The sequence below is a fragment of the Gorilla gorilla genome, chromosome 10 (genome assembly GCF_029281585.2).
Source record: "Gorilla gorilla gorilla isolate KB3781 chromosome 10, NHGRI_mGorGor1-v2.1_pri, whole genome shotgun sequence".
In the NCBI taxonomy this organism is placed as follows: Eukaryota; Metazoa; Chordata; class Mammalia; order Primates; family Hominidae; genus Gorilla; species Gorilla gorilla.
The window spans coordinates 137,621,126-137,647,332 of NC_073234.2; the positions used below are offsets into that span (position 1 = coordinate 137,621,126).

The 26,207-nt window shown below is 53.3% G+C and overlaps 2 protein-coding genes across 5 annotated transcripts; both read left to right on the forward strand.

Annotated features, from left to right (window-relative positions):
- Nucleotides 1-1,675: 1,675 nt before the first annotated feature.
- Nucleotides 1,676-22,045, forward strand: LRRC43 (leucine rich repeat containing 43). Of its 3 annotated transcripts, none has more exons than XM_004054059.2 (12): nucleotides 1,676-1,847; nucleotides 3,077-3,337; nucleotides 4,748-4,858; nucleotides 6,260-6,399; nucleotides 8,679-8,917; nucleotides 9,932-10,119; nucleotides 11,304-11,563; nucleotides 18,772-18,913; nucleotides 19,115-19,243; nucleotides 19,329-19,517; nucleotides 19,879-19,912; nucleotides 21,889-22,045. In XM_004054059.2, the coding sequence occupies exons 1-12, from the start codon at nucleotides 1,698-1,700 to the stop codon at nucleotides 22,014-22,016; spliced, it is 1,971 nt and encodes a 656-aa protein (XP_004054107.2). In that variant the 5' UTR covers nucleotides 1,676-1,697; the 3' UTR covers nucleotides 22,017-22,045. The 3 variants fall into 3 exon arrangements, with proteins under 3 accessions (XP_004054107.2, XP_055214213.1, XP_055214214.1); XM_055358238.2 differs by lacking the exon at nucleotides 21,889-22,045 and adding an exon at nucleotides 20,299-20,986 and having other exon boundaries at nucleotides 1,682-1,847; XM_055358239.1 differs by having other exon boundaries at nucleotides 1,691-1,847; nucleotides 21,894-22,045.
- A 19-nt stretch (nucleotides 22,046-22,064) lies between these two features.
- Nucleotides 22,065-26,097, forward strand: B3GNT4 (UDP-GlcNAc:betaGal beta-1,3-N-acetylglucosaminyltransferase 4). 2 transcript variants are annotated; one of them, XM_004054061.5, is made up of 3 exons: nucleotides 22,289-22,381; nucleotides 23,102-23,258; nucleotides 24,890-26,097. In XM_004054061.5, the coding sequence occupies exons 2-3, from the start codon at nucleotides 23,193-23,195 to the stop codon at nucleotides 25,946-25,948; spliced, it is 1,125 nt and encodes a 374-aa protein (XP_004054109.1). In that variant the 5' UTR covers nucleotides 22,289-22,381; nucleotides 23,102-23,192; the 3' UTR covers nucleotides 25,949-26,097. The 2 variants fall into 2 exon arrangements, with proteins under 2 accessions (XP_004054110.1, XP_004054109.1); XM_004054062.4 differs by lacking the exon at nucleotides 23,102-23,258 and having other exon boundaries at nucleotides 22,065-22,381.
- Nucleotides 26,098-26,207: the final 110 nt, after the last annotated feature.

Consider the following 26,207-nt stretch of genomic DNA (forward strand, 5'->3'; position numbering starts at 1 on the left):
CAGGAGAATGGCGTGAACCTGGGAGGCAGAGCTTGCAGTGAGCCAAGATTGCGCCACTGCACTCCAGCCTGGACGGCAGAGGGAGACTCTGTCTCAAAAAAAAAAAAAGGAAAAGAAAGGACATATGGTCATCTTTTTGCCTTAACTCCCAGTTTTGGATTTTTTTTTTTTTTTTTTTTGAGACAGTCTCACTCTGTTGCCCAGGCTGGAGTGCAGTGATGTGATCTCGGCTCACTGCAACCTCCGCCTCCTGGGTTCAAGCGATTCTCCTGCCTCAGCCTCCGAAGTAGCTGGGACTATAGGCATGTGCCACCACGCCTGACTAATTTTTGTATTTTTAGTAGGGACGGGGTTTCACCATGTTGATCAGGCTGGTCTTGAACTCCTGACCTCAGGTGATCCACCCACCTCAGCCTCCCAAAGTTCTGGGTTTACAGGGGTGAGCCATCGCGCCCAGCCTAATTTTTCTAATAACAGTAAAGTTGTCCCGATATCGTATAGTCAAAAAGAATGAGAGATGTTAATGTGTTCCTCCAAAATTCATTTATCAGAACCTGATGCCCAGTGGGATAGTATTAAAACATGGGGCCCTTTGGGAAGTGATTAAGTTTGGGGGCTCCTCAGGAATGGGATCAATGTCCTTATAAAAGAAGCTTCATGGCTGGGCGTGGTGGCTCACGCCTGTAATCCCAATACTTTGGGAGGCTGAGGCCAGTGGATTGCCTGAGCCCAGGAGTTTGAGACCAACCTGGGCAACATGGTGAAACTCCATCTCTACTAAAATACAAAAAAATTAGGCTGGGTGCGGTGGCTCACGTATGTAATCCCAGCACTTTGGGAGACCGAGGTGGGTGGATCACCTGAGGTCAGGACTTCGAGACCAGCCTGGCCAACATGGTGAAACCCCGTCTCTACTAAAAATACACATTAGCGGGGCGTTGTGGCAGGAGGTTGTAATCCCAGCTACTCGGGAGGCTGAGGCAGGAGAATCGGTTGAACCTGGGAGGCGGAGGTTGCAGTGAGCCGAGATCGCGGCATTGCACTCCAGCCTGGACAACAAGAGTGAAACTCGGTCTCAAAAAAAAAAAAAAAAAAAAAAGCCGGAAGTGGTCATGTGCGCCTGTAATCCCAGCTACTTGGGAGGCTGAGGCAGGAGAATCGCTTGAACCCGGGACACGGAGATTGCGGTGAGCTGAGATCTCGCCACTGGACTCCAGCCTGGGCGACAGAGCGAGACTCTGTCTCAATAAAATAAAATAAGTAAAAAATTTACAAAATGAGGTCTGGGTGATTAAACAGTTATACAGGTGGACAGTGATAAAACCCCTGACTCCAGGGTTAGAGAGACCACCCTGGAACCCATTGGCTGGTTGGAGTCGAGATGTTTGACCTTGGGCCCTCTTCTCCTTTCTCCGTCTGTCAGATGGGTATAGGATGACTTTCCGTGGGGAGTGCTTGACAGGAGCTAAGAAACAGGTCAGCTATGGCGCTTACTGCCTGCGGGAGCTGCCGCACTTAGAACCACCAGCTGTTATCCCATTTTTATAGATGAGGGCAGAAGAGAAAACGCAGGTGGCTGGGGCCAGTCTGTCTGATCCGGATGGGGGACTTTTTCCTCGGGGCAGGTGAGCGCGCCTGGAGAGGCCCCTGACCCCGCGCACGCGTCCTGGCGGTTGCCGGGCAACGCGGCCCGGGCCATGGAGGCGTCGTACGAGTCCGAGTCCGAGTCCGAGTCTGAGGCCGGGCCTGGGACTCAGCGGCCCGGGACCGGGACCGTGAGCGCGGCCGTGCGCGAGCACTTGCGGAAGCTGTGTCTGCGCGAGTTCCCGTGCGGTGCCGGCAGCTGGGTGCGGGCGCCGGGGCCGGAACTCTGGGGGCCTGGACCGGCTGCGGGGAGGCACGGGCCCGGGCGAGCGGAGCGGGCTGGTCCCTGGGGCCTGGGATCTGCGCATTTTGGGGGCCGCCGACATGGGGGCGGGTGGGGCTTGAGGGTGACGGTGGGGCCCGAGTCGCGGGCACTGCGCGGGGAGGAGAGCGGGGCCTGTCCTGAGCACATCAGCTGACCTGGGCTGGGGCCTCCCCCTGACTTGAAGACGCCAACACCCCAGATTTCCAGTGGGCAGGGTCCTTTTGGGGTGAAAAGCTTTTGTTTTGGGCAAAGAGTTCCACAACTTTTCCCAGCCTCCGAGCATTTAATAAGAGCCTGAGGCAGTGTGAGAGGTGGCTCAGCCTGAAGCCTGCGACCTTGAGTCCAGGAGAAGGGGTTACCCCCCATCCCGCCTCCCTGTCTTCAGAGTCCTAGACCCTTCCCTCCCGTGGCTTCAACCACGAGGGGCGCCCAGGTGTGGCCCAGGAAGGCTTACTGCCCAGGCTGGAGCATAGTGACGCGATGTCGACTTACTGCAACCTCCGCCTCCCAAGTAGCGGGGATTACAGGCACCCGCCACCATGCCCGGCTAATTATTGTATTATTAGTAGAGACAGGATTTCACTATGTTGCCCAGGCTGGTCTCAAACTCCTGACCTCAAGTGATCCACCTGCCTTTTTAAAAGGAATGGCACCTTTTAATTATTTTGTATCTCACCTCATCTGTAGTTATATCCATGGCTAATAATCCATCAAAATTATTGATTATTCACTGTCTAGATTTTTTTTTTTTTTTTTTTTTTGAGACGGAGTCTCGCTCTGTCACCCAGACTGGAGTGCAGTGGTGTGATCTCGGCTCACTGCAACCTCCGCCTCCCGGGTTCAAACGATTCTCCTGCCTCAGCCTCCTGAGAAGCTGAGACTACAGTTGTGTGCCACCACGCCCAGCTAATTTTTTGTATTTTTAGTCGAGACAGGGTTTCACCGTGTTAGCCAGGATGGTCTCGATCTCTTGACCTCATGATCCGCCTGCCTCAGCCTCCCAAAGTGCTGGGATTACAGGCATGAGCCACCGCACCTGGCCTACTCTCTAGATTTCTAAACTCTACCCCTAATCGTCCAGTTTTATGATCTGTTCTGTTCTGAGAGTTTGGTGTCCTTAAGGGGGCTGTGTCACACCTACAGAAAACCCCTCCTCTGCCACTGCAGAATAAGTCGCGCTTTCTTCCTCAAACTTGGCGAACTTGGAGGGAGCTTGTCCCCAGAGAGGAGGTTGTGGTGAGCCCCGGAGAGGAGACGGTGGAGGCCCTGCTGGGCCTGGTCCGCAGCCGCCACTCCCCCTGGGCTCTGCTGAACAACTCGAATGCAGAAGATAGTTTCCTGAGAGAATTGGCCATCCGGAACCCGCTGACGATCACAGACACCTTCTTCTACTCCTACTTCCGGTCCCTGCGGGTAGTAGACCAGGAGGTCAGTGCTGGGCACGTGGTAGGTGATGTTAGGGTGGCCGCTCCCCTAAGGGAGGTTGCGGGGAGGGCACCCTTCCCCACAGCGCGTCAGGGATCCTGCTTTCAGGGCTGAAACGAAGGCCAGCCTGCCCTCCATCTGCTTCATCTCCCTGGCTTGTGTGCCAGGCAGGGCCGGCTACTCGGTCAGCCTTGCGTTTCTTCTTCCTTTACCCCTGGAGGCCATCATGGCACAGCTTCCACACCTGAGTTCTGCAGTGGACCCTCCTGGGTCCCAGTAAAGGTTTTTCGAAGGGTCTGTGTTAGTTTTACTTCGTTTAAACCATGGGGGTCAGGGTAGGGGAAGGTTGGTGTAGTTCTATTTTAATTTGTTACCAAAAAGCATTCTTTGTTTACATCAGTAGCAGAGCCCAGGCTCGGCATGGTGGTTGTCTGGTGCTTGTAATCTCAGCACTTTGGGAGGCTGAGGCAGGAGGATCGTGTGAGTCTAGGTGTTAGAGACCCAGCCTGGGCAACATAATGGGATCCCACCTCTATAACATTTTTAAATTTAGCCAGGTATGGTGGTGCACGCCTGTAGCCCCAGCTACTCAGAGGCTGAGGCAGGAGAATCACTTGAGCTGGTGCGGTAGAGGCTGCAGTGATCATGATCGCACCGCTGCGCTCCAGCCTGGGTGACAGAATGAGACCCTGTCTCAATCAATTAAGCAAGCAAGCAAACAAGAGTGAGACTCTGTCTCAATAAATAAATAAAGCCAGCAAGCCAGCCCAAAAATTGCCCGGAAACTTGGTCTTAGCCTTCCCAACCCTTGGCTTTCTTTTTCCAGAGCCACTGGGAAGTGACACGGCACTAGGGGACAAATAGGGTGACTGACTGGTAGCAGTTTGCCAGGGACTTTCAGTTTCAGTGCAGAAGGTTTCGTGTCCTGGGCAGACTGGCACAGTTGGTGGCCCTGGAGAAGCGAGGCCCCGCTGGGAAGGGCCCCGATGTCTTTGAGGTCACAGGAACTGAGGAGTCACGGATGGGTCACCACAGCTTCTGGTTGGACCCTGCTCTGGGTGATTCCTGGACACCTTGACTGACTTCAGTGCCCAGAGTTCACTGTGGCTCTGGGGTAGACAGAAAGGAGAGAGGTTCCTGCCCTCGCAGTTGGCTTATGGTCCAACAAAGGACACAGGTCATTGGCCTAGAAATCATGCACCACCTATGGTCAGAGGAAGGATGGAGGTTGGGAGAGGCTCTTGGATCCTGGCAGAGCGATGCAGTGCAGGAACGGCTTCCGGGGAGCAGGGGGTGGGAAGGGAGGGGAAGTAACACTGATGGAGGAGCCGCTGTCTTCCTAATGTGGACATGGGTTCTGTGCCCGTGCTCCCTCGCCTGCTACAGCCCTCAGCTTCCTCTCCCCTCTTCCAGGTCACCCTGGTGGATAAAGACCTCCTGAAATTTCTAAAGCTGGAGGAGTTGGTACTGAGCGCCAATCGAATCAAGGAGGTGGATGCCACCAATCTGCCCCCTACACTCAAGGTGAAGGAGCCCCGGTCTGTGTTGAGTATTTGGGCCTCTGCTGCCCAGAGGCCTTGCCTTACCCTGCCCCACATAGTGTGGCCAGCATGGGTGGAGGGTAAGGCCCAGCTCCAGGCTTTTAAAGTGTAGGTCACTTTCCTAGAAAAGTTCAACATAGAATAACCATATGACCCAGTGCTTCCATTCCTAGGTGTATCTATGAAGGAACTGAAGACAGGGATTTAGCCAGATTCTTGTACTCCAGAGTTCAGAGCTGTGTTACTCACAATAGCAGAAGGGTGGACACAACTCAAGTGTCTATAAACAGATGAATGGATAAACAAAAAAATGTGGACAGGCCAGGCGCGGTGGCTCACACCTGTAATCCCAGCACTTTGGGAGGCCGAGGCAGGTGGATCACCTGAGGTCAGGAGTTTGAGACCAGCCTGGCCAACATGGCGAAACCCCATCTCTACTAAAAATACAAAAATTAGCCGGGTGTGGTGGCATGCACCTGTAGTCCCAGCTATTTGGGAGGCTGAGACAGGAGAATTGCTTGAACCCAGGAGGCAAGGGTTGCAGTGAGCTGAGATTGTGCCACTGCACTCCAGTCTGGGCGACAGAGTGACTCCATCTCAAAGCGGTCTATCTATTCAATAGAATGCTATTCACTCATAGAAAGGAATGAAGTAGGCCTGTAATCCCAGCACTCTGGGAGGCTGAGGTGGGCAGATTGCCTGTTCTCAGGAATTCGAAACCAGCCTGGGCAACATAGGAATATCCCCTCTACAAAAATACAAAAATTAGCCAGGCGTCATGGCTGGTGCCTGTAATAGCAGCTACTCAGGAGGCTGAGGCAGGAGAATCGCTTGAACCCAGGAGGCGGAGGTTGCAGTGAGCCAAGATTGTGCCACTGCACTCCAGCCTGGGCAACAGAGTGAGACTCCACCTCAAAATAATAATAAATAAACAATAAATAAATAAAAATTTAAAAAACCCAAGCCAACAAGCAAACAACAACAAAAAAAGGTGGGTGAGGCCATGGATAAGAACTACAAGCAAGGAAGGTTAGCTTTGGATTTATTCCTTATCCATCTAGGGGTCCTTTTGGCCTCCCAGAGACGCATTCCTATGGGTTGAGAAGGTGCCAGATGCTATGCAGCTCCCCCACTGCCAATCCAACATGACCCCCCATTCCAGATGTTGAAGTGTCTTTCACAAAAGGAAAAGAAACTTCCCAAGACCTGCTGCAGGAATCTTTTCTTCCTGGGTTTTTAAAAGGGAGTCGGGGTGGTGCCAGGGAGGCCAGGTGTGAGTAGTTTGTGATTCCTCTACTGAGTTTTGCGGGACAGAGGGGAGGGGCCTGATCCTCAGCGCTGACTTGGGGCCCCATCGTCCCGGGCCTTCCGTGTGGTCTCCCAGGTGCTGGAGCTCTACGGCAATGAGATCAGCAGCATGGAGTGTCTGTGCGCCCGCCCACCCGCCAGCCTGCAGCACTTGGGGTTAGGCTGCAACAAACTTCTAGGCCCCTTGGAAAGTCTCTACGTCACCGCTAATCACTGGTAACTCGGGAGCCCAGATGGAAAGCGAGAGGGAGGGATTAAGTATCAGGTTGGGGCGATTCTACCCCGGTGGCTTGAGAACTCAGCTTTGGTCTCTTTTGTAACTCCCAGTTGGCTGCTAAATCCGGACTTATGGTTTATTTCTCTGAATCCCCCTTCAGTGGGATTTTGTAAACAAAAAGCCTGGGGAAGGAGAACAAGAGGTAGTAGGTGTGAGTCAGAGCCTTTGCTTTGGTGCCGTATTTTAATTTTTTAATTTTTTAATTTTTTTATCTTTTTTTTTTATTTTTTTGAGACAGCGTCTCACTTTGTCGCCCAGGCTGGAGTGCAGTGGCGCCATCTCTGCTCATTGCAAGCTCCGCCTCCCAGGTTCACATGCCATTCTCCTGCCTCAGCCTCCCGAGTAGCTGGGACTACAGGCACCCACCGCCACGCCCGGCTAATTTTTTTTGTATTTTTAGTAGAGACGGGGTTTCACTGTGTTAGCCAGGATGGTCTCCATCTCCTGACCTCGTGATCCGCCTGTCTCGGCCTCCCAAAGTGCTGGGATTACAGGTGTGAGCCACTGCGCCCGGCCTAATTTTTTTATTTTAATTTTTTATTTTAATTTTTTTTTGAGATGGAGTTTCACTCTGTTGCCCAGGCTAGAGTGCTGTGCGCGATCTCGGCTCACTGCAACCTCCACCTCCCAGGGTCAAGCAATTCTCCTGCCTCAACCTCCCAAGTAGCGGGTATTACAGGCACCCACCACCACACCTGGCTAATTTTTGTATTTTTAGTAGAGACGGGGTTTCACCATGTTGGCCAGGATGGTCTCGAACTCCTGACCTCAAGTGATCCACTTACTTCGGCCTCCCAAAGTGCTGGGATTACAGGCGTGAGCCACCGCACTTGGCCTGGTGCCGTATTTTAGAGGAGGGTTGCTCACCTTGGGCTCGTTGGCATCGGAACCCCATCACCCTTTGCTGTGGGGCTGTCCTGGCCATGGTAGGATATTGAGTAGCATCCCTGGCCTGCGCCCGCAGATGCCAGGAGCACTTCCCCATTAGTTGTGACAAACAAAAATGTCTCCAGACAGTTTTTGTCTGAGCCTGATGTCCCCTGAGCAGCAAAATCCCCCCAAGCTGAGAACCACCACCCTGGAACCAAGCCCTAGCGCCAGCCGCTCCATCGCTATTGAAGGTTCAGGCTCATTAGGAGCCTGCAGATGGTTCAGCTCCCAGCTGATATTCAACTTGATCTCCTCAGTGGGTGAGCGGTAGAAAACTTAACATCCTGGACCTGAGGGGTAGGAGGGGATCAGAGACCACCCAGAAAAAGCCATCAAAGGAAGCTGGGAGAGGAAGGCTTTGCAAAGCATGCCGTGAGAAGTCCCAGGACTTCAGCAGCCCAGCAAGGATGGAAGGGGTAGAACCACCTCCCCTCTCTCCTTCCCCCGAGGAACCTGGAGGGCATGCCCTTGGGGGGTCCGACCCTCTACATGCCTGGAGCAGGCAGACGCAGCAGGGAAGGGAAGCCCCCTCTCTGACCCTGGTTTCCTCCCCTTCTCTTCTGCTCTTAGGGGAAGAGTGAGGCTGGGATTGGGAGATGCTGTGCTGACAGCGGCCGCTTGTGTTTTTCTTCTGTTCTCAGAGCTGAGATCAATTTGCTTTCTAGTTTGTGGCAGCAGGAAAGTCACCCTGCCCCTGCCCTGTGTCTTGGTCTGGCCACAGGCCTTGGCCTGTGCTCTTTGCAGGCCCCTCCCAGCCCCCTTGCCTCCTGGGGTCCCGCCCCAGTCTGGCTTTGAGAAGCCATCTCCTGCTTCTGGACCGCCCAGCCCTCCAGCCTCTGGCTTCCTCCTCCCAGTCCCCAGCATCAACCCCACTCCTGCCCTGTCCACTCCTGCCCTGTCCACAACTCCCCCACGGTGGCTGTCCCCTGCTGTGTCGTCCAGTCTGCCTGTACTATTTGTGCAGAGCCTCCTAGACACACGCAGTGCGCGAGGCTCTACGGAAGCTACTGAGAGGTTTGGCCAAGAAGAGAGGAGCCCCGTGAAGGGAGGTCGGTGGGGGCGTCTCTGTGACTCCAGCTGCGAGGGTGGCAGTGCTACGGAGAGTGGAGATGAAGAGCCAGGCACTCGTTCCCGACCCGGGGTTAACTTGGGTCAAGGGTAGGACGGGTGCAGGCCGTGGATGGGCAGAATCCTTAGCCCCAGGCCCCCCGTCCGTTTTGGCCGCAGGGCTGCTTGCCCCCTGCTCACCTGGCTTCTTGACCCCCAGACGGTCCTGCTCACCTTCCAGGCCCAATCTCATCTCCCTGGACCTGGGCTTCAACAACCTGACAGACCTGCAGAGCATGGTCACCAGCCTGAGGACCCTCCGGCACCTGCGACTCCTGGTGCTGCAGGGAAACCCACTGGCCTTGGTGCCCTACTACCGCGGCCTCGCCATTGACAGCCTGGCCCAGCTCTGCGTGCTGGACGACATCACCGTGTCTCCCAATGAGAAGCATCTCTTCCGGGGGCTCAGCCTCAATGGCGGTGAGGGTGCTGGCATGCAGGGAGGGGGTGGCATGTGACACCCCAGCCTGCGCCTGGCTGTGCCCCGCCCTCCTGGGTCCGTGTACCCGTCTGTCCTGCAACTCCCCATTTGACCCAGACCCTATTCAGGTATAGCCTCTCTTCTGGGTCAGAGCTTTCCACCAGGCTTTGATTCCTGTGATTGGGATTTGGAGACAGAAGTGATAGGGGGAGGCTGGGCGCGGTGGCTAACGCCTGTAATCCCAGCACTTTGGGAGGCTGAAGCAGACAGATCGCTTGAAGTCAGGAGTTTGAGACCAGCCTGGCCAACATGGTGAAACCTCGTCTGTACTAAAAATACAAAAATTAGCCAGGCATGGTGGCAAGTGCCTGTAATCCCAGCTACTCAGGAGGCTGAGGCACGAGAATCTTTTGAACCCGGGAGGTGGAGGCTGCAGTGAGCCGAGATGACACCAGTGTACTCTAGCCTAGGCGACAGAGCAAGACACACACACAAAAAAAGGTGGTGTGGGAGGATCACTTGAGCCCAGGAGGCGGAGGCTGCAGTGAGCTGTCATCTCACCCCTGCACTCTAGCCTGGCGACAGAGCGAGACCCCGTCTCTAAAAAAAATAAAAAGTCAAAACAACCTGTAGGGACTTGGGACAGTTATTTCAATCAGCTTCTTCACCTCCCTGGTGGCTTGAGATCACCCCCTTGTGGTTCATGCCTCAAGGTGCACCGGAGGCTTCTCCAGGTCACTGTGACATGCTAGATAATGCTAAGGAGACCTGCAGAGTAGCCCTTATCACTCCCATATACAGACCAGGAAAACAAGGCTGAAGAGGGGTATAATGACACCTGGATCACTGCAGGCCAGCTTGCCAGAGCTGTGACGTGAACCTGACCGCCCCACCAAGGCTCAGCCCTGAGTGCTGGAGAGAATCCAGGGACCCGTGCCTTCCCGGCCCTCTTGCTTTCTATCTGCCAACTTCCATTCCACGGGCCCCCCTGTCCTGCCCATTCCTCCCTGCAGATCTCTTGGCACAGGAGGCGCAGTGTGTGGTGACCATCGGAAACATCAGAGGAGTCCTGGACACCTCTGTCTTAGACCCGGAACCCGGGCCCGAGGGCCCTTTCATCACTTACAACTATTACGTGACCTATGATTTTGTGAAAGATGAAGAAGGCGAAATGAATGAGTCCGCGGGCGTGCTGGCCGAGGTGTGCCCTGGGCTGTCCCTAGGAGTATGGGGGGCTCTTGTGAAGGCTGAACTGCTTTGTGGGCCCCAGGAAAATCCTTTTAATTAATTAATTAATTTATTTATTGAGGTGGAGTCTCGCTCTGTCACCCAGGCTGGAGCGCAATGGCATAATCTCAGCTCACTGTAACCTCTGCCTCCTGGGTTCAAGCAATTCTCCTGCCTCAGCTCCCCAGTAGCTGGAATTACAGGTCCCCACCACTACGCCCAGCTAATTTTTGTATTTTTAGTAGAGATGAGATTTCACCTTGTTGACCAGGCCGGTCTGGATCTCCTGAGCTCAAGTGATCCTCGGCCTCCCAAAGTGCTGGGATTACAGGTGTGAGCCACTGCTCTGGCCAAGAAAGATTCTTAATGTGGAATCTGGTGATTCATGCAGGGACCTGGCTTCAGCTCAGCCTCTTTCTTGCAGGTAGAGCAATTTTCAACCATGCACACTCCCCTTGCCCCCTTAAAATCTGAGCCTAACAAGAGAGCCGCCCAGCATTTCGTAAGTCAGCGCCTTGTTCCCAGCCCCATTCTGCAATTTATTTCTTTTTTTCTTTTTTTTTTTTTTTGTGACGGAGTCTCGCTCTGTCGCTCAGGCTGGAGTGCAGTGGCGCAATCTCGACTGACTGCAACCTCCGCCTCTGGGTTCAAGTGATTCTCCTGCCTCAGCCTCCTGAGTAGCTGGGATTACAGGCTCGCGCCACCATACCTGGCTCATTTTTTGTATTTTTAGTAGAGATGGGGTTTCACCATGTTAGCCAGGATGGCCTGGATCTCCTGACCTCGTGATCCGCCTGCCTCGACCTCCCAAAGTACTGGGATTACAGGCGTGAGCCACCGCACCCAGCCCCATTCTGCAATTTCTACAACTCCTCCCATCTCCCTCCACATCAGAAGAAAACCCGAGGATACCATCCAACCAGGAGAAACCTGTCTCCTCCTCCCACATAGAAGTGGTTCTTGCTTTTACTCTTAATGTAGGTCTTTCAGAAAAGACAAAACTGGGTTTCTAAGAGCCTTCCTGCCTCCTAGCGTGGTGTGTCTGCTCATGCGTGAACCTCATCCAGATGTCGGGAGCTGTGTTACAGACACCCCTGGCATCAGCTGAGCACATCCTGAAGACGGCAGCCTTGGACGAGTTTCTGTCTCTTCCTGCAGATCGTCAAGCCCTCTCCCAGCTTAGAATTATTAGTTGAGGAATCTCCTGAAGAGGTCGTCGAAGACGTCATCGAAGACATTGTTGAAGAGGTTACTGAAGGGGTCGAAGGGTCTCTGGAGTCTGAGGTGGAGGAGTCAGGAGAGTCGGAGCTGTCTGTCATCTCGGGGCCTTCGACCATCTTGCAGACTCCGAGGGCCTCTGCAGAAGAGCTGGCCAAGTTGCGGCTGCGTATAGATCCCCGGCTCTGCCCGTCCCCAGGGTAAGGATGGAAATCTGAACCAGGGCAAGCGGTCAGAGCAGTAGGGTCACGAGCCTAGACCACACTGCGACCTTCCATTAAAAGTCCTGAGGCTGGCGGGGCGCGGTGGCTCATGCCTGTAATCCCGGCACTTTGGGAGGCCGAGGCGAGCGGATCACGAGGTCAGGAGATCAAGACCATCCTGGCTAACACGGTGAAACCCCGTCACTACTAAAAATACAAAAAAATTAGCCAGGCGTGGTGGCGGGCGCCTGTAGTCCCAGCTACTCGGGAGGCTGAGGCAGGAGAATGGCGTGAACCCGGGAGGCGGAGCTTGCAGTGAGCCGAGATGGCGCCATTGCACTCCAGCCTGGGCGACGGAGCGAGACTCCGTCTCATAAAAAAAAAAAAAAAAAAAAAAAAAGCCCCACTAGGCTGTTAGCTGTGCTGGCGGCATTTAGATTTCGTGTTCAGCCCTCTTCTCTGGAGGGTTCAACTTAGCTAAATCCTTCTACTCTAACCATCTACTCAAAGCACAACTGAGTCCCACTTCCCTGACCAGCCAAGATTTTCGGAATGATTGAATTTCTTTTTTGGCGGGGACAGAGTCTCACTCTGTCACCCAGGCTGGAGTGCAGTGGTGCGATCTCAGCTTACTGCATCCTCCATCTCCCGGATTCAAGCAATTCTTGTGCCTCAGCCTACAGTTGGTTCAAGCAATTCTTGTGCCTCAGCCTACAGTTGGGACTACAGGCATGTGCTACCATGCCCGGCTAATTTTTATAGTTTTAGTAAAGATGGGGTTTCACCACGTTGACCAGGCTGGTATCGAGCTCCTGGTCTCAAGTGATCTGCCCGCCTCAGCCTCCCAAAGTGCTGAGATTACAGGCGTCAGCCATCGCGCCCAGCCTGAATTTCTTGAGTCGATCGAGACATGATAAATTAATAGCCCTTTTCATTTCAGCCCTTGGGTGTGAAAACCTTTTTTGGTTTAACATTTTAATCCATCTAAGATGTATTCTTGCACATAAAGTGCTGTAAGGATCTTCCATCCTGTATATCATGTTCTTTCTTGCCAGTCTAGCTCCATTCCTTCTCTCTTTTTTGTGCTACTTTTGTTATGAAGATTGTAGAGTAATTGTTATAAATATTAATTTTATTATAAACATAAATATGTTACAGACCCAACAATACATTGTTATAATTACTGCTTTATATAATCCGTGTCTTGCAGAGAAGAAAGGAGAGCACAAATATAAAGTTGTTGTTTTTTTTTTAAGCTTGTTAACCTTCTTAGTTACCATTTCTGGTTCCTTTCATGTCTTCCTTTAGAACTGATTTACTGTTGTGGCTCATGCCTGTAATCCCAGCACTTTGGGAGGCTGAGGTGGACAGATCACTTAAGTTCAGGAGGTCAAGACCAGCCTGACCAACATGGTGAAACACCATGTCTACTAAATACAAAAAATTAGCCAGGAGTGGTGACTAATCCCAGCTGTAATCCCAGCTACTTAGGCTGGGGCAGGAGAATTGCTTGAACCCAGGAGGCAGAGGTTGCAGTGAGCCAGGATTGCACTATTCCACTCCACCCTGGGGAATAAGAAAGAAGCTCCATCTCAAAAAAAAAAAAAAAAAAGAAAAGAAAAAAGGATTTACTTTATGGTTTCATTCCCTCCCTCCCTCTTTCTTCCTTTCTCTCTTTCTTTTTTGTGGTGGGGTCTCATGATGTTGACCAGGTTGGTCTTGAACTCCTGATCTCAAGCAATCCTACTGCCTCAGCCTCCCAAAGTGCTGCAATTACAGATGTGGGGCACTATGCCTGTGCTTGGTGTCATTTTCTTACTCCAGTATGCTTCATTCTCACCCCCATTTCCTTCATGTTGTTATGGTCAAATATATTACATTTCTACATGTTATAGCCCAAACTACAATTTTATAGATGTTGTCTTATGCTATTGCATTTTATTCTAATTAGAATCAAGGACGAGAAATATATGACTATACTGTCTTTTGTATTTGCCTACATGATTACCTTTATTGGTGCTCTTTGTTTTTTATGTGAATTTGAATTACCCTCTGGTGTTACTTCCTTTCAGCCTGAAGAACTTCCTTCAGGAAGTTAATGTATTCATGTATTCAACTTCTTTTCATGTTTCGTGTAAGGCAAATCTACTGGCAACAAAGTCAGTTTTTTCTTTCTCTTCATATGTCTTTATTTCACCTGCAATTTTCAAAGATAGTTTTGCTGGGTATAGAATTGTTGGTTGACAGTTTTGGTGTTTTTTTTTTTTCCCCCTGCTACCCCAGAACATTTTTTTTTTTTTGAGAGGGAGTCTCGCCCTGTTGCCCAGGGTGGAGTGCCGTGGCTGGATCTTGGCTCACTGCAACCTTTGCTTCCTGGGTTCAAGCGATTCTCCTGCCTCAGCCTCCCAAGTAGCTGGGATTACAGGCACCCGCTACCATGCCCAGCTGATTTTTAGTTGAGGCGGGGTTTCACAATGTTGGCCAGGCTGGTCTTGAACTCCTGAGCTCAAGTGGTCCATCCGCCTCAGCCTCCCAAAATGCTGAGATTACAGGTGTGAGCCACCATGCCTGGCCTACCCTAGAACTTTGAATATGTTGCCAGCCTGTCTACTGGCCTCCATTGTTTCTGATGAAAATCAGCTGTTCATCTTATTGGGATTCCTTTGTCTGTCACGAGTCATTTTTCTCTTCCTGCTTTCAGGATTTTCACTTTGTCTTTCAGCATTTTTACTATGATGTCTCTGGGTGTGGATGTGTTTGCATTTATCCTGCTTGGAGTTTGCCAAGCTTCTTCAATATATAGATGAATGTTTTAAATCAAATTTTGGAAGTTTTCAGCCGTTATCCTTCAAGTATTTTTCTCTGTTCCTTTTTCTATCTCCTCTCCTTCTAGCACTTCTATTATGTGTTCTTCTAGTAGCTCTTCAGAAAACCCAAGGGAAACCTAGAGTGTTTACCAGGGGCCCACCTCCTTGGAGGGCTTTGAACACAAATTTTTGTTCCCCTAGTGCCCATGAGGTTGCCTAAAGTTCTCTTTAGCTTCTCAGCCACCACTTTTGGATTTGGCTCTTGAGCATTAACGTGGCACTAAGCTCATTCTCTTTGACTGTTCCCCTTTGCCCTGATGTTGGCCCTGAAAATTCTCAGTGACTTGGCTCTTCAGCACCTTCAACAGATAATGTTAATATTGTGTTGAGCTGATATGACTGTTCTCAGCAGGAAGGTTTGTCCAGTATAGTCTAGTCTACCATGTCCTAAAACAGAATTTCCACATTGATTTTCTAAACATACATTTTATTTTTGCAGTCTAATAGATTTATTTTAAATTGTCTTAAGTTATATTCCTTAGTTTGCTTGTAAGCCTTTATATTTTCCATACAATTATTTGCCATATGTAATTTCCCAAGTTCAACAATTAGCAAACGCCAGTCATCCACATACCATTTCCAGGTGCAGGTGTGATGCCAGGTATCGGGATTACAAACAACAAATCAGATGGAAAATGGTCTGTTCTAGAGGGCTGGGCACAGTGGCTCATGCCTGTAATCCTAGCACTTTGGGAGGCAGAGGCAGGCAGATCACTTGAGGTCAGGAGTTAGAGACCAGCCTGGCCAATGTGGTGAAACCCTGTCTATACTAAAAATATAAAAAATTATCTGGGCATGGTGGCACATGCCTGTAATCCCAGCTACTCAGGAGGCTGAGGCAAAAGAATCACTGGAACCCGGAAGGTGGAGGTGGCAGTGAGCCGAGATTGCACCACTGCACTCCAGCCTGGGAAGACTCTGTCTCAAAAAAAAAAAAAAATTCTGTTCTATTTGGGCACTTGCCTTTTCATGAGGGAAATGAACAAACAGTAATTACATATGTTAATGTCACAAGTGGTACGTCAGAGGAAGTACAGGACAAATCTCTGCCCCTAGGATGGGCACATAGACTTAGAAAGTGTGGGAAACACATTCACCCATCCAAACCCAAAGAACAGACTCAGAGACACGAAGAACAGCGGAAATGAGACTTTTCATGGCAGTTTTGGAAGATCAGGTGTCTGGTAGGCAGGAACACTGGGGCAGTCACGACAGGTCATTTATCTCCTAGTGGGCAAGTCCCTCCCCCAGTTCCTCATTGGTCAAGTACTATGGGGTTACAATCTTCCTGGGTGTTGCCCAAGTATCATTATCCCCTTATAAGGTCATACCTCGTCTCCTTCCCCACTTAAGTTTTGCTCTTGTCACCCAGGCTAGAGTACAGTGGTGTGATCTTGGCTCACTGCAACCTCTGGCTCCTGGATTCAAGCAATTCTCCTGCCTTAGCCTCTGAAGTAGCTGGGATTACAGACGCACGTCACCACCCCTGGCTAATTTTTTTTTGTATTTTTAGTAGAGACAGAGTTTCACTACGTTGGCCAGGCTGGTCTCGAACTTCTGACCTCAGGTGATCCACCCACCTTAGCCTCTCAAGTGCTGGGATTACAGGTGTGAGCCACTGCGCCTGGCCCCCTTTTATGGGCTGACCCCTCCTCTACATCCTGTTCGCTAAGTGTGACTTTCTAGGTGCCTGAGTCGTGAGGTTCGTCACGTCCGCAAGGTTGGCTGCCAGTACTCAGATTTTTCATGCCTTGAAAATGGACCATTTAAACTGTTTCTCACAGGAGGCATGGTAGAAAGAAGGTTAACTATGGAGGAAGGCAGGGATTGGCAAGAGATAGGGCTGCAGAGAGACAGAGAAAAAGACCCTTTCTCCCAAGGGGAAACTAGTAAGAAGTTTTCAAGCAGAGGAGTAATGAGATCAGGTTTCCATTTGAGGAAGATGACTGCAGTGGAGAAGATGACACTGTGCAGACAGACTTTCAACTCTTCTACTCACTTCTCCGGTAGATTGTTGAGTGCTAACCTTTATATATTTGTATCATTCATGTACATATGTTATCACTGGTTTGGGGTTTTTTTTTCATGCCATTTTTTATTCAGGAGGGTCTAACATTTCTTTAACCTGAGAAGTACAATTTTTCTTTTTCTTTTTTTGTTTTTGAGATGGAGTTTCGCTCTTGTTGCCCAGGCTGGAGTGCAATGGCGCAATCTCGGGTCATTGCAACCTCCGCCTCCCGGGTTCAAGCGATTCTCCTGCCTCAGCCACTTGAGTAGCTGGAATTACAGGTGCCCACCACCACGCCCGGCTAATTTTTGTATTTTTAGTAGAGACAGGGTTTCACCATGTTGGCCAGGAGAGTTCGAGACCAGAACTCCTGACCTTAAGTGATTCATTCGCCTCAGCCTCCCAGAATGCTGGGATTACAGGCATGAGCCACTGCGTCCGGCCGAGATATAGTTAGCATAACATTCATTTTAAAGCGTATGAGTCGGTGGTTTTTAGTATATTCACAGAGTTGTGCAACCATTACCACGGTCTAATTCCAGAACGTTTCCATCACCCCAGAAAGGTACCCATTAGGCGTCACCTTCGATTCCCCATCCCTCTAGTCCAAGGCAACCATTAAAGTACTTTCTGTCTCTGTGGATTTGCCTGTTCTGGACATTTCATATGGATGGAATCACAAAATACATAGCCTTTTGTGTCTGGCTTCTTTCACTGAGCATCATATTTTCAAGGTTCATCTGTGGTTGGTGTAATAAGTATCAGTGCTTCATTCCTTTTTTTTTTTTTTTTTTTTTTTGAGATGGGGTTTCATTCTTGTCACCCAGGCTGGAGGGCAGTGGTGCGATCTCGGCTCACCGCAACCTCTGCCTCCCAGGTTCAAGCGGTTCTCCTGCCTCAGCCTCCCAAGTAGCTGGGACTACAGGCTCCCGCCAGCACACCCGGCTAATTTTTCTGTATTTTTTAGTAGACATGGGGTTTCACTATGTTGCCCAGGCTGGTTTTGAACTCCTGGCCTCAAGTGATCCGCCCACCTCGGCCTCCCAAAGTGCTGGGATTACAGGCATGAGCCACTGAGCCCGGCCCATATCACTGTGTTTCAAACCAGTTATTATTGTCATATGTACTTTCACAATTTTTTTTTTTTGAGACAGAGTCGCTCTGTCACCAGGCTAGAGTGCAGTGGCGCGATCTCGGTTCACTGCAACCTCCACCTCCCAGGTTCAACGTTCAACTTGGACATACTTTAAATTTGTTGGAGTATATTATTAATTCTCCTTCATGCTGTGATCCAATTGGTAGAACAATTTATGTTAAATCACTTCCTGAGTGGGATGCTGCTTCAGGGTTGCCACGGTGTTCTGAGACTTAGGAAACTCCAGTCGCCTCTGTGTTCTAGCCTGGGGCTAGGCTAGAATTGTTTCAGCTTTTTTTTTTTTTTTTTGAGACGGAGTCTTACTCTCACCCAGGCTGGAGTGCACTGTCGCGATCTCGGCTCACTGCAACCTCCACCTCCCAGGTTCAAGCGATTCTCCTCCCTCAGCCTCCCGAGTAGCTGGGACCACGGGCACATGCCACCACGCCTGGCTAATTTTTTGTATTTTTAGTAGAGACGGGGTTTCACTGTGTTAGCCAGCATGGTCTCGATCTCCTGACCTTGTGATCCGCCTGCCTCTGCCTCCCAAAGTGCTGGGATTACAGGCGTGAGTCACCCTGCCCGGCCTCTGCTTTTTTTTTTCTCCTGCAGGAGGGTCTCACTTTGTCACCTGGGATCGAGTACAGTGGCATGAACATGGCTCACTGCAGCCTTGACTTCCTGGGCTCAAGCAATCCTCCTACCTCAGCCCCCAAAGTAGCTGGGACTACAGCCATGTGCCACCACGCCCAGCTAATGTTTGTATTTTTTGTAGAAACGGGGTCTCGATAAGTTGCCCAAGCTGCTCTTGAACTCCTTGGTTCCGGCGATCCTCCTGTCTCGGTTTCCCAAAGTGCTGGGATTAGAAGCCAGAGCCACCACGCTCAGCCCTTTGCTGAACTTTTAACAAACAACTCTTGCTGCGTTTCGGTTGGTTTCTTTCAGTTGCTCAGGGTGGTCCTGCCTCTGAAGGAGGGCTCCACTCGCCTTTCTTTTGCTGTCTCCTCTGTATCCACACCTTTCTGGCCTTCTGGTCCCCTTGCCCTGCCTGGCGGCAGCTGGACCTCACGTCTCATGCTGTTTGTGGGCTTCGATGCTCATGGTCTCCTCGGATGTCCCCTCACAGTCCTGTCCCGGGTCCCTGGCCACAGCCCCTGGGTGACGGCACCCCCATCTTCATCCCTCCCTCCCCAAGGACTGTCCTCTTCAGCACCGCCCACAAGCCCTGGGCTGAGGTCATCCCCTGCAGTTACGAGATGCAGCACTCTCTCAGGGACCTGGTCCCACTGAAGGCCTTCCTGCTGGCGGGGACCACCGTGACCATCGTGGAGGAGAAGGTGGGCAGGCGGAGGCAGTGCCCAGCCGTCCACAGGCTGCACTTCTGTCCTTGTTCCTGTTCCCATCGGGCCGTCCCCCATGGGAACCCCACTCCCTGGTTAGATGAGTTCTCAGTGCCATTCCAGAAAGGGTGAGGGAGAGGTGACCCCAGGCAGCCCGCCTGGGCCTCTGCTCACTCGAGGATTCTCTCCTGCCCCTAGATTCTCTCCTGGCCTGTGGTGCTACCTGCTGTTGACAGTCCCCTGTCTGCCAAGAAAGGAAAGGGGGAGAAAGACAAGAAAGGGAAGGAGAAAGACAGGACGGGGAAAGGAGAGAAAGAGCCGGCCAAGGTACCGGGCCTTGGTGCTGGGGAGGGCAGCCTGGCCACACCCTTGCTTCAACTTGTCCCACCCTCCTGTCCTCCTGTCGTCGCAGGAGTGGAAGGTGCCGAAGAAGAAGAAAGAGCCGCCCAAGGAGCTCCGGCAGGACCCCCCCATCCTCCAGGTGCTGGGCCGGGGCCTGGTGATCCTGGAGCCCCTGCTCGCCGGGGAGCCCCTGGTGTCCACCGTGTGCAACTTCGGCGTGGTCCGCACATTGACATCTGACAGGCTGACGTTGGCCAGGGTACAGCCGGGCCCTAGCCACATCCTCCACCTCTGCCTTCGCCCTCCCCATGGGAACCCTGCGGGCAAGCAAGGGCTGTGGGCCCAGGTCACGGGATGGGGAGGAGGTGGTGGGGAGGGCCTTTCCCTGGGGCACGCAGCTGGGCTGCTGGTGCTGCTGCCTGCACAGAGGGCGCCTCCGTGGACTTTGGCCCAGTCAGCAGCCTTCCCTTTGGGGATGGGCTGGGGCAGCCACCCTCACCAGGAGACCCCCGCCTTCCTGGACCTGTCAGAGCCTTGGAGGAGGTGGGGCCCCAGAGACACTCCTTCTCTAGTACCTCCCCTCTCCAGTAAGCATCTCGTTTTGTGGTTCTTTCTCTCAGGATTCAAAGAAGATTAAGAAAGTTGCCAAAAAAGGTGAGTGCCAATGGTGGTGACCAAAGGCAGGGATTGTCAGGAGGACCTGCCGAGGGCCAGCCCTGGGGGAGGCCAAAGGAACCGAAGGGTGGGGAATGGTAGCTTCTAGCCTGGGGAGAGGCCACATCCCCCCTTAGATCCAGTGTTGTTATTTCTTCTCTGCAGCCCGCAGACCACAGGGCCTGTGTGGGTGGTGACGCGGGTGGGGAAGGCACCTGTGGTAGAGCCATAGCGGGGCAAGAGCTTGGAGCTGGGGCTGCCTGGGGCTCATCTGGTTCCGAGGTGTCTGCCTCCAGCTTCAGGCCATCGGCCCTTATTTGCTGTAAGAGGGGCCTGGGCTTGTCCTGTGGAGAGCTGGAGAAGCATCTGAAATGGGTGCGTCTCAGGTTTGAGGTTCAGAAAGAACGTCCAGCTGGGAGGGAGAGAAAGGAGACAGGGAGTGCCGTGGGAGGTGGCTGCAAAAAGCATGAGGCCCGATCATAGCAGAGCAACCCATCATACTGAAGCCGAAAAGTGGAAACAGGCCCGACATGGTGGCTCACGCCTGTAATCCCAGCACTTTGGCGTGCGGATCACCTGAGGTGAGGAGTTCGAGACCAGCCTAGCCAACATGGCGAAACCCCGTCTCTACTGAAAACACAAAAATTAGCCAGGTGCGGTGGCGGGTGCCTGTAATCCCAGCTACTCAGGAGACTGAGGCAGGAGAGTCTCTTGAACCTGGAAGGCAGAGGTGGCAGTGAGCTGAGATCATGCCATTTCACGCCAGCCTGAAGAAGTAAACGTTGGAGGGCATATGCTACTGGACTTCAAAACCCATGCCTATATGAACATGTGATTTGTGATACTTATCTGTGGGTTAAGACGGCCTTAAAAAGGTTTTTTTTAAAATCTCTTTAATGTTTGGCTTAATTGAAGACGGCTGGATTCTTACAGCTACTTCTGCAGTCAACTGCTTGCAATATGTTGCTGTAATTGACGTGCACAAAGAAAATCCAACCTCAGGCCCATAATTGGAAAAGAGGGAGTATTTTAATAGACCTTAAAATAATATAATTTCTTTAATATTACACCAAATTTGACAAGTGGTAATTTCTTAAAGGTTGTTACAATGTGAAAACAATCTATATTGAATTTTTCATAATCAGATTAAAATTAATCTAGTTTGCATTTTGAACGGATATTTTACCATGCACAGTTTGTAACATGCATGAGTTACTTGTAAACTACAGGTTAACCGACTTATGCAGATATTCCAACAGTTGACACCTGTCACTATACATTTTCCAAAGATCACGTTCTTTACTATCACCACCCAACGTCATTAGAAAGGTCTTTGAGTATTGGAAAATTGGTAAATTCATGGTGGCAGATACAATGTTATCTCATTTTTAGGGCAAATGTTATACATTTATTGAAATGCTTTCAGTTGTTTCCCCTGAAGTGCTAGAATTACTTCATTTTTAAGAAAATATCTGCAGCTGGGCTCGGTAGTGTACGCCTGTGATCCTAGCACGTTGGGAGGCCTAGGCAGGCGGATCACTTGAGGTCAGGAGTTCGAGACCAGCCTGGCCAACATGGTGAAACCCCGTCTCTACTAAAACTACAAAAAATAGCCGGTCGTGGTGACAGGCGCCTGTAATCCCAGCTACTTGGAGGCTGAGGCAGGAGAATCGCTTGAACCTGGGAGGCGGAGGTTGCAGTGAGCCGGGATCATGCCACTGCACTCCAGCCTGGGCGACGGAGCACGACACTGTCTCAAAGCAAAAAGCAGCCAGTCTTGCAACTCAAACAGCTGCGATTTATTAAATGATCTAATTAAATACAATTTAATTTTATTTATTACTGTTAACACCCGAGGACCAAAACTGTGCTCCCGCTGGGACAGGGTCCAGGCAGGGCTTGCATATGGGATAGGTCAGGGCGGCCGAGAACGCCAGCCTATCCCGGGGCTCATGCTCGCATTTAAATTTTCTCAGAAAAGCCGAAAGCCGTGATTCCGATCTACGAAGGCGATTACCACCCTGAGCCCCTGACGGTAGAGGTGCAGATCCAGCTGAACCAGTGCCGCTCGGCGGAGGAGGCTCTGCGCATGTTCGCCGTGTAGGGCGTGGGCAGTAAAGGCTGTTCCCAGCACTCCCGCCTCGGCGTCTGTCCCGCCGCACGCGTCGGTGGGGGGGGCGGGTGTGGCGCCGGCGTCCTGGGGAGGAGGAGCAGCCTCTGCCCGACCCGGCTCGTGCGGACCCCAGGACTGGGCGCGGGACACGTGCATCCAGCCTCCGGCGGTGCGGAGACCCGCGGCTGGGTCCGGGGAGGCCCCAAACCCGCCCCCGCCAGAACCCCCGCCCCAAATTCCCACGTCCTCCAGAAGCCCCGCCCACTCCCGAGCCCCGTGAGCTCCGCGCACCTGGGCACCATCCGCCCTGGCTCCGCTGCACGAGCTCCTCGCCCGTACCCCGGCGTCACGCTCAGGTAGGTTGGGGGCCGGGACGCCGCTGCTGTGAGGGAGGCTGGGTCACCGTGCAGGGAGGGGCGTCGCCAGGGCGGCCGTGCCTTTGCCCCCCTAGGCCCGCTCCCCGGTCCCCCAGGGTCCCCGCGAGGACGCCGGCCCCGTCCGGGTGCGGCGCGAGTCTGGCCTCGGCGGGCACGGCTCGGGGCCCACGGGCCGCTCGGCTTCGGTTCTCCAGGGTGGGGATAGAGGCTGGAGCCGGGAGTGGTAGACCCCGCCAGCCTGGGCCGCCCGCGCCCGACGCGCAGCGCTGCTGCCAACCCCGGCCCGGGGGTCCCCGCAGAGTGGGTCTTTGCTGCCGTCAGCCCTTCGGAGACTGTCGCGTTGAAAGAATGAACCAGAGTTCGCCCCCTGCCCGCGCCGGGGCGTTTTGGGTCACCGAGTCCTGTGGGGACTCGAGGCGGCTGCCGCCCGAGGCCGAGCGCAGCCTCAGGACCCGCGCCCCACCAGACGGGGTCGTGCGCTCCGCGGCGGGTGGAGAGCCGGGCTCTGGGGTCTCCGCGGCTCGGAGGGCGGCGGGGCGAGGCCGTGCGGCCAGCGCCTGGGGACTCCCGCGGCGGGACAGGGGCCACCCGGGCCTCGGCGCAGCCTGGGCTGAAACCTCCTGGGACGGAACCAAGCCACCTGCTGTGCGCCCTTCTCGGTGAATGGCATCGCCGCCCGCCCGGGCCTCTCGTCCACAGCCCGCGGTGCTCGCACACCTGAGACTCATCTCGCTTCGACCCCGCCGCCGTCCGGCATCCTGAGCACCGAGACAGTCTCCAGCTGCCCTTCATGCTTCCTCCCCAGCCTTCCGCAGCCCACCAGGGAAGGGGCGGTAGGAGTGGCCTTTTACCAAAGGTCAGATTCTTTCACCGCCTCTGCCGGACCCCCTTGTCCTCCGCTCCCGCATAGATCTCCAGGGGGCTCAGAAAACTCTGGCCGGTGGCTCACGCCTGTAGTCCCAACGCTTTGGGAGGCCGAGGCGGGAGGATCGCTTGAGGCCAGGAGTTCCAGACCAGCCCAGGCAACAAAGGGATACCACATCTCTACAAAAAATAAATTAGCCGGGCCCTGCACGCCTGTAGTCCCAGCTACTGGGGAGGCCGAGGCCGGAGGATCGCTTGAACCCAGGAGTTCCAGGCTGCAGTGAGCTATAATTGTGCCACTGCACTAGAGTCTGGGTGACAGAGACACTGTCTCAAAAAAACCCAACAAAACCCGAGCTCTTTCACTAGCCGGGCTGGCCTCTTCCTCCTGTAAACCTGCTGGGCCCCCCTCTCCCTTCTCTCTCCCCTCACTCCTGCCCTGGAGCTGCCCGACTCTGCCCACGGCCTGCAGAGACCCCAGGTCTTCACGCAAGGTCCCACTCCTCACTCAGTTCTTGCTCAAACGTCCCTCCATCAAGGAGGGCTTTTTAGCTACCCTTGGCTATGGGATCCGTCCTCTGCGTCAGCCAATTCTCTGCATTAGACTGTAACTTCTCAACATACCTGGTTCCTATGCGTTTTGTGCTCCCCTCTGAGAGGGCAGCGACCCTGTCTTGCTTGCCACTGCATCCCTAGCACCTAGCAGTTGCTTTTCTGGTGACGGCGGCTGTGGCAGTGGCTAATGCGGCAGACTGGTCAGAAGGGAAGGGACAGGATGACTTGGCAGTGGAGGTCAAGGGGAGGGGACTGGGGCAGAGGGAGACACCAGAGGGACAAAAATGAGAAACTGAAGACCGGCTTTGCTACTGTGGAGCTCGGGCAGACCACGCTGGTGGATTCTGTCTCCTCATCCTTTTCAGGTCCCTGGGAGAAATCAGCACTTAGAACGTGGTGGGAAGGCGGGGCGGGGTGCCTCGGAAGCCATCCCTGATACAAGTCCCCAGCTTTCCTGCTTCCCCTCTTGCGGTGTGTGGCTTTGTCCCCCTCCCTCCCTCCTGGAAGCCCCGACCTCTGAGGCAGGTGTAAAGGGTGTGTGCTTTGGTGGCCACGGCCACCCTGTGGTGCTGGTTCTCTTCCGAGGGAGGCAGTGCACTCCTGGTCATCTTGGAGACGCCCAACACAGGACTCCACAGGCACCAGGCTTTTTTTGGGAAATGGTTTCACTTCCCACTTGAAAAGCCCTGAATGTCAGTTCCACACTTAGTGAATTTGATCCAAGCTAAACTGAGTCTGTGCCTAAAACTCATCAGGTGCTCGAGTTTCCTGGAAGAATGGCTGAGAACGTTTATGGTGTCAGCTGTAAAGTGGCTGCAAGTCATTTTGGGAAAAACAGACCCAGGAGTCCTCAGATGATGGCAGAGGAGGGCAAGGGCTGGCAAAGCAGCTGTGCTTACCCCATCCTCAGGGGAGGGAGGACTCTGGAAAGAGCCTGAGGACACGCTGAGAATAAAAAGTCCAGAGGCCAGCAGGGACTTAGCTGCTGGGTTGCAGGTTAACTCCTGCCCAACTCTTGGGGACAGGGACCCGGGGCTGGGCCCTGCTCAGGTGGCTCTCTCCTTGCAGGGACCGGCGATGCTCTGCAGGCTGGGCTGGCTTGTCTCGTACAGCTTGGCTGTGCTGTTGCTCGGCTGCCTGCTCTTCCTGAGGAAGGAGGCCAAGCCCGCAGGAGACCCCATGGCCCACCAGCCTTTCTGGGCTCCCCCAACACCCCGTCACAGCCGGTGTCCACCCAACCACACAGTGTCCAGCGCCTCTCTGTCCCTGCCTAGCCGTCACCGTCTCTTCTTGACCTATCGCCACTGCCGAAATTTCTCTATCTTGCTGGAGCCTTCAGGCTGTTCCAAGGATACCTTCTTGCTCCTGGCCATCAAGTCACAGCCTGGTCACGTGGAGCGACGTGCTGCTATCCGCAGCACGTGGGGCAGGGCTAGGGGCCGGCAGCTGAAGCTGGTTTTCCTCCTAGGGGTGGCAGGACCCGCTCCCCCAGCCCAGCTGCTGGCCTATGAGAGTAGGGAGTTTGATGACATCCTCCAGTGGGACTTCACTGAGGACTTCTTCAACCTGACGCTCAAGGAGCTGCACCTGCAGCGCTGGGTGGTGGCTGCCTGCCCCCAGGCCCATTTCATGCTAAAGGGAGATGACGATGTCTTTGTCCACGTCCCCAACGTGTTAGAGTTCCTGGATGGCTGGGACCCAGCCCAGGACCTCCTGGTGGGAGATGTCATCCGCCAAGCCCTGCCCAACAGGAACACTAAGGTCAAATACTTCATCCCACCCTCAATGTACAGAGCCACCCACTACCCACCCTATGCTGGTGGGGGAGGATATGTCATGTCCCGAGCCACAGTGCGGCGCCTCCAGGCTATCATGGAAGAGGCCGAACTCTTCCCCATTGATGATGTCTTTGTGGGTATGTGCCTGAGGAGGCTGGGGCTGAGCCCCATGCACCATGCTGGCTTCAAGACATTTGGAATCCGGCGGCCCCTGGACCCCTTAGACCCCTGCCTGTATAGGGGGCTCCTGCTGGTGCACCGCCTCAGCCCCCTCGAGATGTGGACCATGTGGGCACTGGTGACAGATGAGGGGCTCAAGTGTGCAGCTGCCCCCATACCCCAGCGCTGAAGGGTGGGTTGGGCAACAGCCTGAGTGTGGACTCAGTGTTGATTCTCTATCGTGATGAGAAATTGATGCCTGCTGCTTTACAGAAAATGCCAACTTGGTTTTTTAACTCCCCTCACCCTGTTAGCTCTGATTAAAACCACTGCAACCCAGCTAACTTGTCCAGCATATGTTGAATGGGAGCCAAAGCGTAGCAAATGCTGCCAGGAACCTGTCGGGGGATTCCGGGCGCTGCAGTCTGGGACCTCAAGGAAGGAGGCTG